At 34.3% G+C, this 18715-nt stretch overlaps 1 protein-coding gene across 2 annotated transcripts in view; it reads right to left on the bottom strand.

Annotated features, from left to right (window-relative positions):
* Window positions 1-18715, bottom strand: part of PLOD2 (procollagen-lysine,2-oxoglutarate 5-dioxygenase 2) — a 96259-nt gene that overhangs the window by 21242 nt on the left and 56302 nt on the right. For both annotated transcript variants that reach the window (XM_045088484.1, XM_004754459.3), the window contains exons 4-9: window positions 17222-17385; window positions 13695-13807; window positions 11467-11530; window positions 9933-10030; window positions 3271-3372; window positions 201-326 (exon numbers count right to left, since the gene is read on the bottom strand). In XM_045088484.1, the coding sequence (XP_044944419.1) occupies window positions 201-326; window positions 3271-3372; window positions 9933-10030; window positions 11467-11530; window positions 13695-13807; window positions 17222-17385 (667 nt within the window). The remainder of the gene's footprint in view (window positions 1-200; window positions 327-3270; window positions 3373-9932; window positions 10031-11466; window positions 11531-13694; window positions 13808-17221; window positions 17386-18715) is intronic.

The raw sequence follows: 18715 nt of genomic DNA on the forward strand, positions 1-18715 counted from the left end.
GAACTCACTCCAATATTGTGATACTAGTTTTCAGACTCTAAAGTCCTTAGGTCCTAAAAAACCGGGCAGTAATTACCCCTCAAATTCTCCACTGTATTTAGCTCAATGGGTTATTTTAGACATAAATAAATAATAGCAAATAGTTCCAAAGAAGATCAAAAACAGTTTTCACATAAAATATTCATTTCTCAAATACTTACTTTGTTATGAATAAAGAGTTTAAGTGCGTCTTTTGGGTAATCCAGTGTCAACAATATGTCCAGAAATCGAGGTAGGAAAGGGGTTGGTTGTTCAATAAAAACTCCTATTGTTACATTTGGATGGACCTTTGTTTTATGGCAAACATAAAAGCAAATTATTACTAGTGTGGATGTACTCTAAATACTATTTAAGTCTTAATCAATACAACATAAAATATATTAGGAATATGAGTTCAACATAATCTGCTAAATATAATCATCCCGTGGCAATTGTCTAACACTTAGAATACACTCCTATGGCCCCCATCAAAGTGATTTACCCAACCATATCTTGACATTATGACTTAAGTTTGAAGAGGAAACTCACTATCATATTTATTATATAAAAGTAATAAAGGAAATTACCTACTCTACCATTCAATGCTTCCTTTATGATAGTTTTTAAAGAAATGTCCTTTACATTTGAATCTACTTATCATCTTCATCTAAGAATCAGAATGCTAATTGTGTTTCCCTTTTGGTTTCTATGGCTTGGAAATTCAGCATTTAATTTATAGCTCAGATAAAGCAATCATAGAGGTCTTGAGCCTTTATCTCTATCTTTAAATATTTCTTTTATTCTCCTTTATGGATAGTACTTTATTTTGCTTCATTATTATATATATAAGAAAACCATTTTCTTTCACTAACATAGTTTATCTTGTTCAATCTATTTCTATAGATTTTTAAGAACTCTTTTTGGTTATGTTTTAGAGGATAGTTTATCTTTCATTCATTGCAATGAGAACTCTTGAAATAGTCATTATTATTTGTTCATCCTTATGATGAGCAACACTTACAACAAGGAGTAAAACGTTCCTGGCTTAAAAAATTTACAAATGATTGGGAAGACCAAAACGTAAGTAAATGACCATGTAATAGTGTTATTAGTAATAGTGTTATTATCAAAACTATATGAAAAATTTTGTTATAATGCCTTTTTAAAACATGTCTTAAAGCCTGAATTTAAAAATTAAAGATTTTTATAAGTATCATATATGTTTGTACTGAATTAGGTACCTCCTCTCCCATCTTTTCATGATGGATGCTTCATATATTTGTTACCTGGATCATAACTTATTATTTGTTTGCATTCAAGTACACCTTATATACTATCAGACTTCTTTATCAATTTATTCACTCACCCAAATATTTATTACTGAATAAAAGAATACAAACAACTAAAGACAAAATATCTACCCTCTAAGAGTTCTCAGTTTAAGAGGGGAAATAAGTAAAAAGAAGATTACAACTCTCCCTTATTAAATGAAATAATACATTTCATAATAACTTTAGAGTTACTTATTATTCCAAATTTCCACATGAGGAAAATGGAATTTACAGAAATTAAGCAACTCAGAATATGTGATTAGTAGGTAAAGATCAGGGTTTCAATGTGTTACCTTTTCATTATCCATCTAAGTTTGTTTTATATATTAATGATAATACAACAGTTAACATATATTGAAGGCTTAGCACTTCATATGTATATATAATTTATACATATAAAATATCATTTATATAATATTTCTTTACATAGAAAGAAACTTGCCAATGCCCACATCTAAGAATATGGTAGGCCTGAGATATTAACTACCCACATAATTTTAATTTTCATATCCCTACTGCATAATAACTAAAATGTTTAAAAATTTAAGTAAATATTTTTTAACTTAAGTAAATATTTTTCTATCTTTGCACAAGAAAGTTTATGTAAAGGAAGACCAAACAGATAAAAAGCATTAACGCTCCCTCTAAAGGACAACGCTACTTTCTGCAATAAAGATCAGGATGGATTTTTAAACATCACGGTGCTGCTTCATTCAGAAATATTCTGGCACTCTTTCCAGATAGGAAATATTCAGTTTGTTATTTGAGACACCAGCCAAAAAGTCTTATTTTTAAGAAAAGTAAGGCTCTATTCAGAAGCTCCTAAATGTGCACAAGTTACTCTTTGTCCTCCTTTTAGACAGTGATAAGCAGAGAAACTAATTCAGGAACTTCAGTTCTTTCCAGTTAGAGTATATTATATTCACACGGATCCAGGAGTTACAAAGACCATATAACTGGGAATTTTATTTTTGCTTATATTGGTTCTACCTATCTGGCATGTGGTAGAAACTCAATAAACCTATGATGAATGAAGGAAAGAATCAGTCTTAATGACAAAATCATCCCTAGAATCCAGCTGTTCATATACACAATAAATCTTCCAAGTAACGAGCAATTTCTTGGAAGAAAAATGTTACTATAAGGTATCCTAAAACTGCTCTGGTTGACTACAGAAGAAGAATGCATCAAAATGTTCTATAGGTAAATATTATTTCTAATTGCTCCTTTACCCTCAAGGTATAAAAGATAACCTACAGCTATAATTGTATATGAATGTCTATGAAACATATAGCACCGTGCCTGGCATATAATATGTACTTGCAGTGGTCAAGAACACAGGGTCTAGAGCTGACTGCCTACATTCAAATGCCACCTTTAATGCCTAAAAAGACCGGGTGTCCTTAAGCAAAATTACTTAATTTGTATGTACTTCAGTTTTTCATTTGTAAAACTGAATCAATGGTACTTAAGAGATTTTGTGAATTTTAATTGAGTTACTTTATGTAAAATACTTACAATAAAATCTTTGGTTCTATAATCATATGTTTTTTTTAAATCATCAATTTTGAAAATTAAGCACAGAGAATACTAGTCAATACAAATGCTAAAGCATTTTTTCCTCAGTGTTTTGATTAAGTTAGCAGACTAAAAACAAGAGCATCCGATCATAAAAAGCTATTAAATATTTAACAACTAAGTCCCTTTTGTTGGGATCAATTACTAGCCAGTTTTACTTTCAAAAACAGTTCAGAAACACACGAATCTAGCAATTTTCTGAGTCATCATGTTTTGGCTTTATAAATCCATTATCTACCAGATCACTAAAACTATAAAATAACACGCTTCTTTTGAAAAATCATTGCATTTCATGACACTGTGCTTTTTATTTCTACATTTCACACATAGTCAATTCACTCACATCTACTGTTGATAAGTCAATGGTATCCAGATCACAAAGAGTGCAGCCATTATCCTGCGTCCATGCATTTGGTACATAGTTTCCAAAATAGTTCAGGAGAATCTAGTAAATGAAGGAAAACTGTATTAAGAAAGTAAGCCTTTCCTATCAATGTGCTTTCATTCCATAAACATCTAGCTTCAAAGCAGGTTTTCTGCATTAGATAGATTCCTTAATAATTCTGCTAACATTTAGCACCTAGAGGTATACACTGAACTAAATTCTCTCCAGATGATGAATCATAAAATCAGGGCAAACTTTGTCTAGAAAGGCCAAAAAATTATTTATAACTCACAAGGTCACTTTATTTCAGTATGTAAGAAATAATACCAGATGAGACAGAATTTAAGAAATATGCCAAATAATGAAACACAGTTTTAACTGAGTTAATGAGACTTAGCAAAAACACCATTGATAAGAGCCGTCATGGGAACTGTAATCTGGTAATAAAATAAATATGATAAAAGGCCTAGTGCAGACACCTGCAGTGGATGGGGGCAGTGCCAGTGTAATCTCTTGCCAACCATCACCACACAAAACAGGTATTATATATTTACCTTATCACCAAAAAGCACTAAACTCTTCCAGGAAGCTCTGTGACCTATGACTATAAACTATGCTTCTGGGCAGTGGTTCAGGGGCACTGACTTCAGGAAAAGAAAGCTTACAGATTAGAACAGATCTAGAACAAGGTCCTAATTACTGCCCCCTACCCCCCACAAATCCTATAAACAGTAAACTGAAGTATAATACTGCTTCCCCATCTACCCCTTTCAGACCACTCAGAGCATCTCCTTTGTAACTCATCTTGCCCTCTCCTCAGGCATCTACTGGCAATCATTTCATTTGTAAAATATGAGTCGCTTGTGTGTGTTTTGGGTGAAGAAAATGAAGATAGAGACATAAACACTAAAATATGAGCCCTCGAACAAATCCAGAGTATTTCTAGAGTGCAAACATTATAGGGAAAATTCTGATTTACTTTTTAAAAAATCAGCACACTTTTCTACTGCAATTTCAATACCTGAAGTGGTATGAACATTTGTAGTTTTTAAATTTTTATGTTTTTAATTTCTTTTCAAAAACTATTTTACCTCAAGATAGTGAAGCTGCAGCAAACTAGGTTTAGCTGTGATTTTATAGTACTGTGAAAAGGAAGCACATAAAATCATCACTATGCTTATAAAATCATTAAGTCTTCATTAGAAAGGTGAGATAAACTCAAAAGAAAAACATGTCAATATATTAAAGATGGTCAAAAATGTACAGAAGTGCCAACTGGATTTTTCTAGCTTCCTAAGACCATAAAAGATCCTCCAGTTCAGAATAGGCGAGGTAATTAGTATAGTACCATTTTTCTAGATTCCTCTCAAATATTTCAGATACCATCCACATATTTCTTCTGTACTAAAACTGAAACAAATGTTGTTCAAACAGTACAATATTCATTACAATGAGAAAATCTTTGTGTAATCTGTAGAGTATGATCATAGGACGTGGAAAAGTAACTCATTCACATCTCTTTTGAACTACATGATAATTCAGAAAACAAATTACAAGGCAGGAAATATGTACTCATGAAATTCATTAATGACATTTCAAGAGTCAATGTGGTCATTTTAAATGTGCCTCTAAAGTAAAAACAAAAGTTTTGCTATTGTCAAATTACAAATGCAAACATCAATCATTCACATTCTATATAATATGGTTTTGAAGGAAGAAAAAAGATTCATGTGAAAATGGATCCTATACTAAGAATTATTTCTAAAAGAAATTTTAAAACCCCTTTTTAAAGGCTAGTGGGAAATATAATTTTTGTTTTTTTTAAAGAAAAAACCTCCCCCAAATAGTTGGCCATATCTAGAATTCCCAACAATGTGTAAACACTGGGACTTTCCTCATCTCAGAAATCTCATAAAAATTAAATATTTATTTCATGAATTATTGATCAGTCTATTAGAATGCTTATGTGAATGTGAAAATGATCAATCTCTTTTAAAAGGTTAGAGCATAAAAGGCATTACTTTTAGTTTTCAGAATTAAGAATTTATTTTTAACCATTCCACTTTCTTTTTATACCTCAATTTAATTTTCATAGGATAATTAAGATATTTTAAAAGCATTACTTATGACTGGACACCTCTCTCTTTTGGATCTCTCACTACACATGGAGAAGCTTTCCATCACCCACCCACCCCCCTTCATTTACATCTGTTTTCTTCATTAAAATCTGCACACATTTATGCTGGCAGCTTTGGAAAGTTCAGAAAACTGTTTCTGTCGTTTGGCTGTTCCAGGCAGTTCTCAGCTACTAGGTGGTAGTACTTTCCTGATCCTTCTTGCACAATTATCAAACCCTTTCCAGGAATGATGTCATTTCATTGGCAGAGAAACTTTTCCAACCAATCTTTTCTTTTCTGTTTCTTTTCTTTTTTCTTTCTCTTTCTCCTACTCTTTCTTCCAAATCATCCAATTATTCAAGGTCATAGTGAACAAGTATGTACAAAATTAACATCCCTATTTTTATTGCAAATTATCTTCAGAAATGCTTATTTTCATATGCAAATTAGGTGATTGGATCTTCTTCTGTTCAATCTTAGCTTCAATAAAAATACCACCAATTTCATGATTACTTTAACATGTATATTATCTGATATTTAAAAGAAAAGGTTAGGTATTAAAGTAAGCATCTTATGATGTGTTACTAACAGTAAATGAGCTTCAAGAATAAAAAGTAAAGTTTCAGTCAGAAATCACAGTTCCTGTCTAAAAACTTATTTATATCAGATTCTATGTATCTAACCAAGTATGAAAATAATTAGGTAGATAACATATTTCAAATAAAATGAAATTTTATTTTAAATAACACATTTTAAATAAAATAAAACTTTATTTTAAAGAACATATCTTAAATAAAATATTACTTAAAAACAAAATTATTTACATATCATTATGAAAACAAATGAAAACTTTAATGCTTATAGATATAGACGAAAAGGACATAAAAACCGAAAGAAATCATGAACAAAACAATATCAAAGTGTAGGTTAGTGGAATAAAGTGATTTTTTATTAATTAAAAATTTATATATAAAAATTTAATTTATAATTAAAAAATTTTAATAGCATGAGATTTAGAGAAAATAACTTTAATAACTTCAGTCCACAAACACATTAAAAACAATTTATCATTTACAGATTATGTTCAATTTTTAAATGAAAGAAATGGCTTAAATATTATGTTAGGTCAATGTTATGGTCCAAAGACACTGACATTATAATCACCCTTTACTAAATAAAATAATAAGTAAAATTAACTTACAAAAATTCATACAGAATATCCTTTTGCCTTTCATGAGGACTAAAAAAACCAAGTTTGTATCTAGAGAATAATCTGCTTTCTTTCCCCATTAGCCTGGATGCAGGGGAAAATGTGATATATTCATGTGCCTCCAACTTTAACATAATATTACTAAATAAGGTATTAACATAAAGTAAAAGTTTATTTACATGATCTTTTCTCAGATGTTTTTGTTATAGTAAGTATATTTTTTTTAATTAACATATGATGTATTATTTGCTTCAGGGGTACAGGTCTGTGAATCATCAGTCTTACACAATTCATAGCACTCACCAGAGTGCATACCCTTCCCAATGCCCATAACAAATATAATTTTTATAATAAAAAAAATTTACTTCACTTTGTTGCCAAATAGAATCCCAGGAATATACACAAGATGGGATCATTTCACTGTTTCAACTTTATGGAAGTATATTTTAAAACCTGAATAAAGTGCATGATTGTGTAGGAAAATATAAGATATTAGAAAAAGGGCAAGGATGAGGAGATTAAAACAATGAATTTACATTTGATTTAAAAAATTACCAAGAAGCAGCAGCACCCTACTTAGTTATAAAAGATGTCCAGTTGTGCAAAAGTCCTGGCCTAATTGGCACTAAGGGTCTCAGACAGAGAGCTAGAACAGACACCGTGAGCATGCACGCACACTCACAAACACACGTGCATGCACACACACGCACATCCTGTAAAGTGCTTCGTAGACAAATCTGTCCATTTATCTGCTTATGGAGAGTTCCAGGACCCACCTCCATTTTATGAATTTTTGCTCTGCCAAAAAATCATCTGTCTTAACACTTTCAAGAATAATGCTAGGTCATTAGATTGTTTCTATACTCTTAACATTTTTTTGAAAGGCTAATATATGCCAGACATGGGCTGGACCCTGGGGAAACAAAAAGTAGATTTCACCCCTGTCCAGCATGTGGCAATATGTACTGTGACAGAGGAAGTTCCAAATATTATAAAAGTATGCAGGAGACCTAAGTCTTTAGTCCTTAGTCCTAAGTCTTTAGTCCTTTAGTCTTTAGTCCTTTTAGACACCTAAAAGGTAAAGAAGATTTAGTAAGTGGGTACAGCAAGTGGGAACTGGGGCCAGAGATGTGAATGAAAGGCAGGTACATAAGATTTGTAGAAAGAGAAAACACTAAACTTGCAAAGTTCAAAGTAATTCAGAATGGTAGGAGTTAAGGGAGAGAAAGGGGGAGAGAATGAGTGAGTATGAGAAATGGATGTGTGGATATTTGTAGGGTCAGGAGAGGGGTAGTAGATGCAATGGTGACCACTAAACCCAGAGTGAAATTTTAAAAAGAGCTTTGAAAACCAGTTGAGAATTTGGATCTTTACCCTGAAGTCCACCGAGGGCATTACACAAGTAAGTGACGTGACTGGCTTTCTGCTTTAGCCAAATGCCCAAGTTCCAGGCTCCTGGTGGGTGAATGTGAGGGGTGGTAGGGTGCAGGTGGCATGAACTAAGGAAGCTGTCAATGGCACTGAGAATATTAGACAAACCTCCATGTACAGAAGTCAGAAAAAGCAGCTCTTGGATTGGGAGTGGGCAAGCGATCAGAACACAAACAAAACCTAGTTTCCAGTTAACCAAATGGATGAAAGAAGAGGCAGAGCTGGTCTTAAGCTCCAGGTCTCATACGATACACAAATAAATCTACCAATGAAGTATGCAGACGTGGAGGTCAAGGAAGACACAGGAGCTAAAGCAAGGACTTAGAAATCACCAGCATTAAGATAGGATTGGCTGACCTAGGAATGAAGCAAATTAACCAAGAATTTGTGTAGAAGAGAAAAGGAAGATGTCTCAGATCGATACCTGTGGAATGCCTCACTGAAACTAAACTAAGTAAAGGGAATGCCCCCAACCACCCCCAAGTCACCCCCACACACAATGTGTTAGATTTTTTAGATTTAATAAAAGAGAAAAAGAGAGAGATTCAAGAGGCCAGACAATTAGTGGACAAACCAGCAGAGAACTGTGCAAACAAAGAGAAAGAGAACCAAGTGGGATGAACATGGTCAAATGTTATCTTTGGGTAATGTAAAAATGAGGGCTGAAAAGGATGTCACAACAGATGTCAGCGGAGCACTTCCTGTATGGTGGGAAGAGGAACTAAGGCGGCAGTAAGTTGTCTCTTCCTTAAAGAATGTGGCTGTGAAGAGGGGGGAGACGCACAGGATGGAAGGCCGGGGATGGAGGAGGATGTTTTAGTTTGTGCTGGCTCCGTTTTGTTTTAAAATGGGAAAAACTAGAGGATCTTTAAAATGCTGATGAGTAGGAGAGGATAGAGCAAGGAAAACTGATCCAAGATTGAGAGTCGTTACTGACCCAGCAAGAGGGATTTGCAGGAGGTCTGGAATGGGACAAAAAACAAGGCAGAAAGATGAACTAGAGAAGAGGAATCTACTTCTTCCAATCTGATCACGGAAAAGCTGCCAGTATGGGCTTCCCCTTGCATTTCTTCCCATCCATGTAGCTTACACTGGAATTCCAGACTACTCAGTCCTCTGAAACAGCAGACATCACCCTACCCCCTCTTCCCACAGCGCAGATCTATTCATCTCTTTTCCAGGGACTTGTGAGTACACTAGGCATCTTAGTATCTCCTAACACTGCTTTAAGCACAATTTTTATGAAATAGATACCTAAATGATAAATAGATAGATAACTACCAAACTTATCCATGAATTTTTCTCTCAATAACATTTTCAGCAAGCTCAATTATATATATTTGAAAAGGATCCAAAATTTCATTAATCCCATTAAATCTTTGTCAATGATAACCCAGTAAACTTTGTAGAACATAAGTGCAAGAAGCTTCCGGCCATAAAAAGTTACACCTCAATCTCAACAGAGTTGTTAAGCAAGAAAATGGTGACTTACAGACCTGAACATTTCCTATTCAGATAGGGTATCCTGTATGAGGGAGATACGACTTATTCTCTCGTTTGCTGTTATTATTAAGCACTAAAGTGAAATGTGTTAAAAACAGAATGGAAAGGTATCCCTTTGCTTAGGAGATCTCATCAGTTGGATGAATCTGAAGGAAACCACATAATTTACAGTGTAAAATATGAAGCTAGTAGATTGCTAGCACCAAAATAGAGCCTCTTAAAGACACTAAAAAAGGACGAGGAGAAGGTGAGGCAGGGAAGGGAAGGGGATGAAGGAGAAGGAGAAAGGACATTCTATATGTTGCTCTAAAGTCTATCTCCAAGAAATAAAGAAACGGGGAAAAATCACTGTGACTCACCTTGGTGGGTCCATTTCCATTAATTGCCACTGGTAAGGTTTCATAAAATACATTCTTAGCTCTGGCTTTGCCATTTTCAAATCTCAAAACAACTTCATCTAGGTTAAAAAGAAAAAAAAGGACAGATTTTAGTCATTTAAAATGTGTGTGTATTCATATCTACATATATGTGTGTACATTATTCTCTATCTTCTGGTTGTTGGAGAATCTCCCGCAAGTGCCATTCCATGTGCCACAACATTTCTATGAATTTTGCCTAAGCCACACCAGAGAGCACTTCAATCACTCCAGCCAGGCACCAGCAAACTGAGGTGCTAAGCCACTGAGGTTTCCGGCAGAAGGAAAGCTTCTTTATAATCCTGCCCCCAAGGACTCTGGATAGTCATGTGATCCAGGATGAACTAAACCATTGAATTGATTCAACTGTGAAATGGGATCCTTGCCTGCCTTTCAAAGTTCTCATGATGATAATAACAACATAAATATGGGAAACAGAACACTGCCAGACATAAGCAAGTCTCCACAGTTGGACATCATTGAGAGCACTGCCAGTTCTTGAAAATCAGGCCTCATGCCAATTCCAGGAATACACAGGTCAGGTGGTGTTGTTTCCCACATTTTCTAAACACTCCAAACTAAATGCTTTCATCCTGAGAAACTTTATAGTGTATGCACTGCCTTGAAGAGTTGTACTGAATTGCAATGTATTTTTAATGTTTAAAGTATTAATGCATTAGTGAATTAATGTGTTTTTATTTTTAATATATTAATTAATTGATGTATTAGTATATTTTTGCTAAGATATATGTCTATCAAGGAAAACAAACACAGGCATACATGCATAGGCACACAAAAACACAGACACACAAACACCCACACATTCCATAGTATATGTGCCTGATTACCAGTTACCTTCAGCTAGGTAAAGTACTCTAATACTCATACTCCTGATAATTCACAATATGAAGAACTTATACTGAAAAATGTGTAATAATAAGGTATAATTAACTTAAAAATATATCTACAGTCTCCAGATGGTGAAACACTAAATTCTAAATTACCTAAAGTGAGAAGCTTATCTTTTTTTGCACCAGTCTTAGGACATGATTTTAAGTAAATGAATTTCATTATGTCAAGTTAAGCTCAAGTCCATTATTTTTTATTTTTATTCTATTTTATTTTTTTAAGACTTTATTTATTTATTTGACAGAGAGAGAGAGAGATCACAAGTAGGCAGAGAGGCAGGCAGAGAGAGAGGGGAAAGCAGGCTCCCTGCTGAGCAGAGAGCCTGATGAGGGGCTCGATCCCAGGACCCTTGATCCCAGGACCCCGAGACCATGACCTGAACCCAAGGCAGAGGCTTAACCCACTAAGCCACCCAGACGCCCCCTCAAGTCCATTATATTTTAAAAGTGGTAATATCTATACAATAAACCTTAATCATACCCCCAAAATAGATATGACAAAGGACAGACAGTTGAAAACACTTGTATTCATTTGCATACATGAGCAATTCAGTATTTAGGAAACATACCTACAGCTCCATTTAATGCCTGGAAAATTTTGCATTTGTGATCCAATGTGATGTTAATAGCTTCCTAAAAAGGAGAATACAGATACCATTGAAATATGCAAACAATACTATCATGTTACTATATTTTATTTTTTGCAGATTTTAAGGATCTTATTTGTGAATTTTTCCAGCAATATTCTTCTGAAAGACAGAAAGACTGTAATTTTATAGTTGATTGAGTTAAAGGATAAAGGGAATGGCAAAGTATTCATGCTACCCTCCAAATATTTCCACTTCCTTACCTTATGACTAATTCTGACCAGTGACGTTTAGCAGAGCTGAAATATTTTGCTTCTAACCTGGAGCATGGAGCTTACAGTTTGAGACCCTAAGTGTGCTCTCTCTCTGGGACATGCACTGGTAAAGTCTAAGATGGCTGCTCCATCAGCCCGGGTCCCAGGTGAGAACAGTAAGCAGAAACCCTCTGCGGACCTACAGTGGACGTAGAGCAGGAGAATCAAAACTCTGTTGTGTTAAGCTCTTGGGGTTGGGATTATTATTGCAGCATAATCCCCAATCCGCCTACTACAATAGGTTTATAATTATCAGTGTAATCATAAAGATTAATCTGCTTTACAAACTTTATGATTCTCAACATACCAGTTTTTCAGCTACATTTCTCTGTATAATAATACTCCTAAAATTGACTTTATATATTGTTAGAGACTGATGTTTGTGTCCCCTCAAAATTCATATGAAGCCCTAATCTACAATGTGATGGTTGGTATTTAGAGACAGGGCCTTTGGGAAGTAATTAGGATTAAACTGAGGTCATGAGGGCGATGTCCTCACGATAGAATTAATGTCTATATAAGAAGAGACACCAAAGAGTTCATATATACTCTCTTACTCCCTTCATGTATGTCTGAATGTGCCTTTGTGTCTGTGTGTGTGTGTCTTTCTCTCTTCAGCATGAGAGGACAGGGCAAGAAGCTGCTGTTGTCTACAAGCCAGAGAGTCTACACCAGAAACGAACCAAGCTGGCACCCTGATCTAGGACTTGCAGCCTCCAGAACAGTCTATGGTATTTTGTTATGACAAACAGACTAGGACACATGCTAACCAGATAAAATTTTATACTGCCAGAGAATCTTTTTTTTTTTTTTAAGTTCAATTAGCCAATATACGGTGCATCATTAGTTTTTGATGTAGTGTTCAATGATTCATTAATTGTGTATAAACCCAGTGCTCATTACCACATGTGCCCTCCTTAATACCCATCACTCGGCTACCCTATTCTCTCACCCCCTTCCCTTCTGCAACCCTCAGTTTGTTTTCCAAAGTCCAGAGTCCTGAAAAAAATCTTAAACAGGATTTATACAACTAAAAATATTATGGACTCAGCAGTGAGAGTTCAGAGAAAGCATCCTGAAGCAGAGACAACTAATAAGACTCAAAGTGCATTCATAGTTGAACTACACTGAGAAAGACAAGCATGATGCTTCATGGGCTAGACCTCATGCCAACAGTAGGTCTCTCCTCTCAGATTAAAAGCAAGTCCTCAGGCTTGCTCTGTCAGGCACATAAGTGGGAAAGCAAAAAATGGAGATGAAGAACAATAAACATTTTAAGAATAAACATTTCTTCAGTATTGTCTAATGAAAATATTTAGATGATTAAACTATTTATCTAAGGAACAGAAACAGCTAGAGTTGGAAACTCACCATAAAATATACTTTAAAAAACTTGTTTAGAGTAATACCACCTACAAATTACACAATTCAGGACACTTGAGAACTATATCAGTTCTAACTTATATCAGTTATATAGAGTGAATTTATGAAACATTAACTTACATTATGTAAATATACTAAAAATATTCTCAAATTAGGGAACTTCGGTTTTACTTTTCTCCAAGGTTTCATTTAAATCAATCTCAGGATTGTTCTCTCAGGGACTGGTAACACAGCTATTGTCCCTACATTCCCTTCCTTAATAATTATTTCTGCTTGAAATAAAGGCCAACATTTTCTTTCCATATTGTGCATAGCCACATAAATATGTTCTGGTAAAAGAAAAGAGAATTTTTTTTCTTCTAGAAAGGTTATTTAAAGAGAGTTGATACAACTGAGATGGCCCTTTATTTACTATTTTGCCTGTTAACTGCCTAGAATATGGATGCAATGGCTGGAGCTCCAGTAGCCATCTTAAACTAGGAGGTTACATTGAAAATGGGAGCTATTCCATACCCTCTTCAGTGGATCAATGTAAATTTTGGTGTAAAATAGCTGATCATCATCATTATCCTGGAGATTCCATTGTTGAACAATCTTGTTGATATATGGAGCATAACCAATAAATCCTGCAATATAACAGAGTGAGATTAGAGAATTTAGTAGTCAAAGACCAAAGCTTGTGTCTATAAATTCCACTGACCAGTTGCATAGAATTGTAAAGCCATTAGGCCTAATCCTTAGGTTGGAATTTTACAGCTCACCATGAAAAAAATGTTATTGAGCATTGTTTGTTTTATATGTAAACTAAAATAGAATGTGTTTTTACTACCACCAACTACAAATCAGAGACTCACATAAACACATTCCCCAAATTAACTGACACAAGAGAGGGAGTAATGTTTTCCAAGGCCCCTAAGGGAAAAAGTTACTAGGAAAAGAATAGAATAAGAGAAAATTTTCTTCTTGACCTTCTAAAATGCTCTTTCTTGAATCCTTTGGAGAGAATTCACTGTTTCTGGGGAAAAAAAAAATGTCTCTACTACAGTGGTTTTAATATCAGTGCCAGTGATGCTAACAAAATCAAAGGAATGTTGGAAATGTCACTGACTGCAAACATCTCAAAGAAATTCTATATCTAGGCCATTTTGGGAATTTTTCCTTTCCTTGAACTAGTCATTATTGTACCTGCTAAACCATTTTCTGGCAAGATTTTGTGTGTCATAGTCTGGAGAAGGAAGTCTAAAATTGGATTGTTCCCCTTGGCCTTCAAGCATAAGTATTAAATTTGCCACTAACAGTTGTCTATAAAAGACAAAAGGATCATTTTCCCCCTTTTGAATCTTCCTCTCCATTTCAGAAATGCAGCCAAGATGCTAAGTTTCATTGACATGCAATACTTCTAAAAAGGGACCAATTTTAAACTCCTTGAATTGAAAGAAAACCTAATTTTTTATACTCAATATTAAAATTTCCTTGTAGGAATAAAAGAATGAAAAGAAATACGACTAGGAATAATGTTACCTAGAGAAAACAAGACAAAATGAAAACATGCTTAAACCAATCATTGGTTGCTCATTCTTATTATTTTCATCAAACTAAAAAATTCTAAAACACTGAAAAATAGTGCATTTTTAATTCCTATGGCCCAACTACTATGATGAAAAATATGTCCAAGTAGTGACACATAACATTTTCCAAAGGCTTATATTGCTGTTTTTCAAAAATTACTTTCTCTTATCCTTTTTATAAATCTATTTCAAAATTGAAAAGAAATTCCATCTATTTTCAAATTATGTGAGATATATTTCATATGGTTTATATTTTTTTATTAAACTGCCATATTATGTTTATAACATTGTGAAATTTTCCTGGTTAGGAACCATGTTTTCTTTCCATGGCATATATTTTTAAACTAAATGATAAAATCACAAACAAAACTCTTGTCCCTTAAATAACTCCCCATTCATGAAATTACATACACTTTTATTGAATATATTTAGATTTCCCAGCATCACTTTAATTACTATGACTTCAGAAAGCACAAAAACCATGTTTTGATGTCCTTATATGATCTCTTTCCCACTTAAAAGCACCTTTTCCTTAATTAAACTAGCTCATAAAGGCACTCACTTGCTAGTCTTCTGCTGTTTCCACAGCACTGTACATCTGTCTGAAATTTAGATTCCTGAATAAATATATCAATATCTAGATGAATTTACATATGATATTTTATTACATATGTCATGTTAAGAAAGATTAATATATATAAAATAAAACTTCTCCCAGAGGTCCATAGCTAAATGGTTTTTAAACAATCTAGGACATCGGATAAATTAAAAGCTGTGTGTTACTGAGAACCTGACAGTTTGGAAGTAGAAGTTGCACCAATCCATAATTAAGAATTCAGACAGAGACATCAAAAGTGAGCAACAGGGTGCCTGGGTAGCTCAGTGGGTTAAGCTGCTGCCTTCGGCTCAGGTCATGATCTCAGGGTCCTGGGATCGAGTCCTGCAATCGGGCTCTCTGCTCAGCAGGGAGCCTGGTTCCCTCTCTCTCTCTCTGCCTGCCTCTCCATCTGCTTGTGGTATCTCTCTGTCAAATAAATAAATAAAATCTTAAAAAAAAAAAGTGAGCAACAATCTTAGGAAAGGCTTCATCAGTATATAAAACCATAAATCCAAGAGGAAAGGATGGCTAAGGCAATGAGGTCGGAGCGACCAATCTGAGAAAACCTAGGTTCTGACTTGAATGTGGAAGTAAAATCCAAAGGTGGTAGATAGATTGGGAGAATAATAAAATGATCAAGAGATCCCCCAAACGATAAACTATGGTTGTATTGAAATGGAGAGAAAAAATGAGCTGAAACTAGCCAATACAAACTGGAATTTAAGGTTTCAGAAGTGCAGTATTTATAATGGGCTGACCAAGTTCCAGGGTACAACTATGGGAATGGGTTGCTAAAATATATTGTGGGGAAATAGAGCTGGCATTGAGGCATCTCAGAGAAACTGTATTACTTGCTAAAGGTTTCATTGCTATAAGCAGCTTGAGCAGAGCCTAGAATCCAAAAATGTTGTTACCTCAAGTAGTACTTACTTGAACTAGACTGAATAGCATCAGTTATATACATGCAAATCACCCAAAAAATTTTGTTTTCCCACTTGCAAATTCCATCCAAACCATTTTTCTAACACGTCCCCCATCCTATTTGGTTACATCTTCTGGTCATATGTTTATATTAATCTCAGTCTAAGGAAAACATTTTGGAGTCATAATAATGTCCAAAGTCAGTTTTATTTTATTTTTTGAAATGAGAGGGAAAAATGTAATAATTTGTTCCTTTAATCCATGATTAAAGCTAATGCAGTACTTTATACCCAGACACTCAATGCCGAACTTTTTGACTAGTGACTCTGATATATTTAAAATATAGATAAAATTAAGTAATGCCTATTTTTACAGCTACGTAATTGTACCTTGCACTTATTCCTAAGTATGGGAACTTACTAAACCCATTATCCTATAGCCAGAAAATTCTCCATCAAACTATGATCAGAAGACCTGAATCCGTGTTGTTTTTCCTTGAACAACTGGATGTCTTTAGGAAAAGTCACTTAAATTGGGGAAACATGGATTTTCCCACTTTCAATCTGGAAATAATATTTATACCACTTAGTTTTGTTAGGAGTATCATATAATATGATATGTGGAAAACCTTTTGTCAACTACAAAACACGCCATGGATTCTAAACTGATATATTTTTTCATAGTAATAAAAAAGATAATGGTTATTTAAAGTTTCATGTCTATAGCTACATATATCAAAAAAAGGTTGTTTCCAAGGACAATGGGGAGGGTATGTGCTATGGTGAGTGCTGTGAAGTGTGTAAACCTGCCGATTCACCGACCTGTACCCCTGAGGCTGATAATACATTATATGTTAATTAAAAAATTTAAAAACTTTCAAAAAAAGGTTGTTTCATCAATCTTTATAATTTTCTGTGACTAGCATTAAACTTCTCTGCCAGTATCTTACCCACCTCCCGAATTCAGGTAGCGTTTCCCAATGTGCACAATGGGATACTTGTCTGCTAGTCTTTTATCTGGCCACAGAATTCCATCTGCTGCAAACACAACTTTGTGGTTTGACTTTTGGAACTTTTTTAGAACTTCTTCTGGACCACCAGCAAATATGACATTAAAGCTGTTTAATGAGGGGGGAAAAAGAAGTTTTAAAATACACTGTGAGAATTTAGGCACATAAACCAAGAAATAGTCACTAATAAAGTTAGAATTTAAAATCCAACCTAAGATTAATACCAGCTATTTACAGAATACTCCCAAACAATTTTCCCTCAAGTTAAATTATATGGATTGTATTAAATTATTCATGTTTACATTACACTGGCAAATGAAGTCCAAACAAAGACAACTTTTCTTATTACTAGCTTAGTATCCTCCCAAATGAAAATGCTAAAGCAGTGCTTAAAGGTTAAGAAATCAATAACTCGCTATAGAACTTAATAAAATATAGATGCAAAAGAAGCTGCAATTATAATTGCCTAACGTTTCAATGTCATTTGTACCCTTCCATTATAATGTCTGAAGATTTTATCTTTGATGAAATGTGTTCAACTACTCAATATCACCTATATAAATTTATATTTGAATCACTATTTAGCCTAAAATCTTAAAATAAAAGTGTTTAGACAACTGCATCTTTTTAAAACTCAATATATTTGAAAAAAAAGTCTAAAAGTTGACACTAGAATTTAATGCCTATGGTTTCACTGATTTTTCTGGTGACATTATTGCTCATTGTTCATTCATAGAATGATAATGATTAACAAAACTGGAAGTGTAACAGTCACTACCTGATATGCTTCCACTCTGCAAAAAAAATTCTTTATTTTCGTTATAACCGACAAATTCTTCGGCATCCTTTTTTTTTTCCACATCAGACCAAAAGTTTCTAAAGATCATAATTTATTGGCCTGACATCCCAGGCAGCAAACAATAAGAACAAACAAATGTTGATGAATTCAGCACCAAGTTTTCCTACCAGCTGATAGTCTAGAGTCACTGCTGTGATATGTGAGTGGAGGAGTAGGGAGGCTGTTCCACTGCCTTTGCCAGCCACCCCTGCTCTCAAAGAGCTTGTTAATATGCCAAGATAGTAATAATGCATCAGGCAAGATTTAAGAACTTTCTAGATGTGAATTATTTTATCAAAATAAAACACACTATTGCTCATCTCTGAAGTTTTAAAAATTGCTTTAGCAAGAATAGTGTAAGTTTATCCTTGTGGCAGAGATGCTGACTGATCCCATATACTTTCCTGAGCATTTATGTGAGTAATGGAATCCCCCTGTGTTAACTGGGCACATGGCCATCCTGCTAAAGACTACTCTGAAGATAGATGTGGCCACATGATTACGTCTGTCCCCTGGGATGTGGGCGGAACTGGTGTGCTTCTGTAATCTGCAGGTCCTGTACTTTACAAAGGAAGCTGCTTGTCCTCTGTCTGCTCCTTC

The sequence above is a fragment of the Mustela putorius genome, unplaced genomic scaffold (assembly GCF_011764305.1).
Source record: "Mustela putorius furo isolate JIRA1106 unplaced genomic scaffold, ASM1176430v1.1 tig00003834_pilon_pilon_pilon, whole genome shotgun sequence".
Taxonomy (NCBI): Eukaryota; Metazoa; Chordata; class Mammalia; order Carnivora; family Mustelidae; genus Mustela; species Mustela putorius.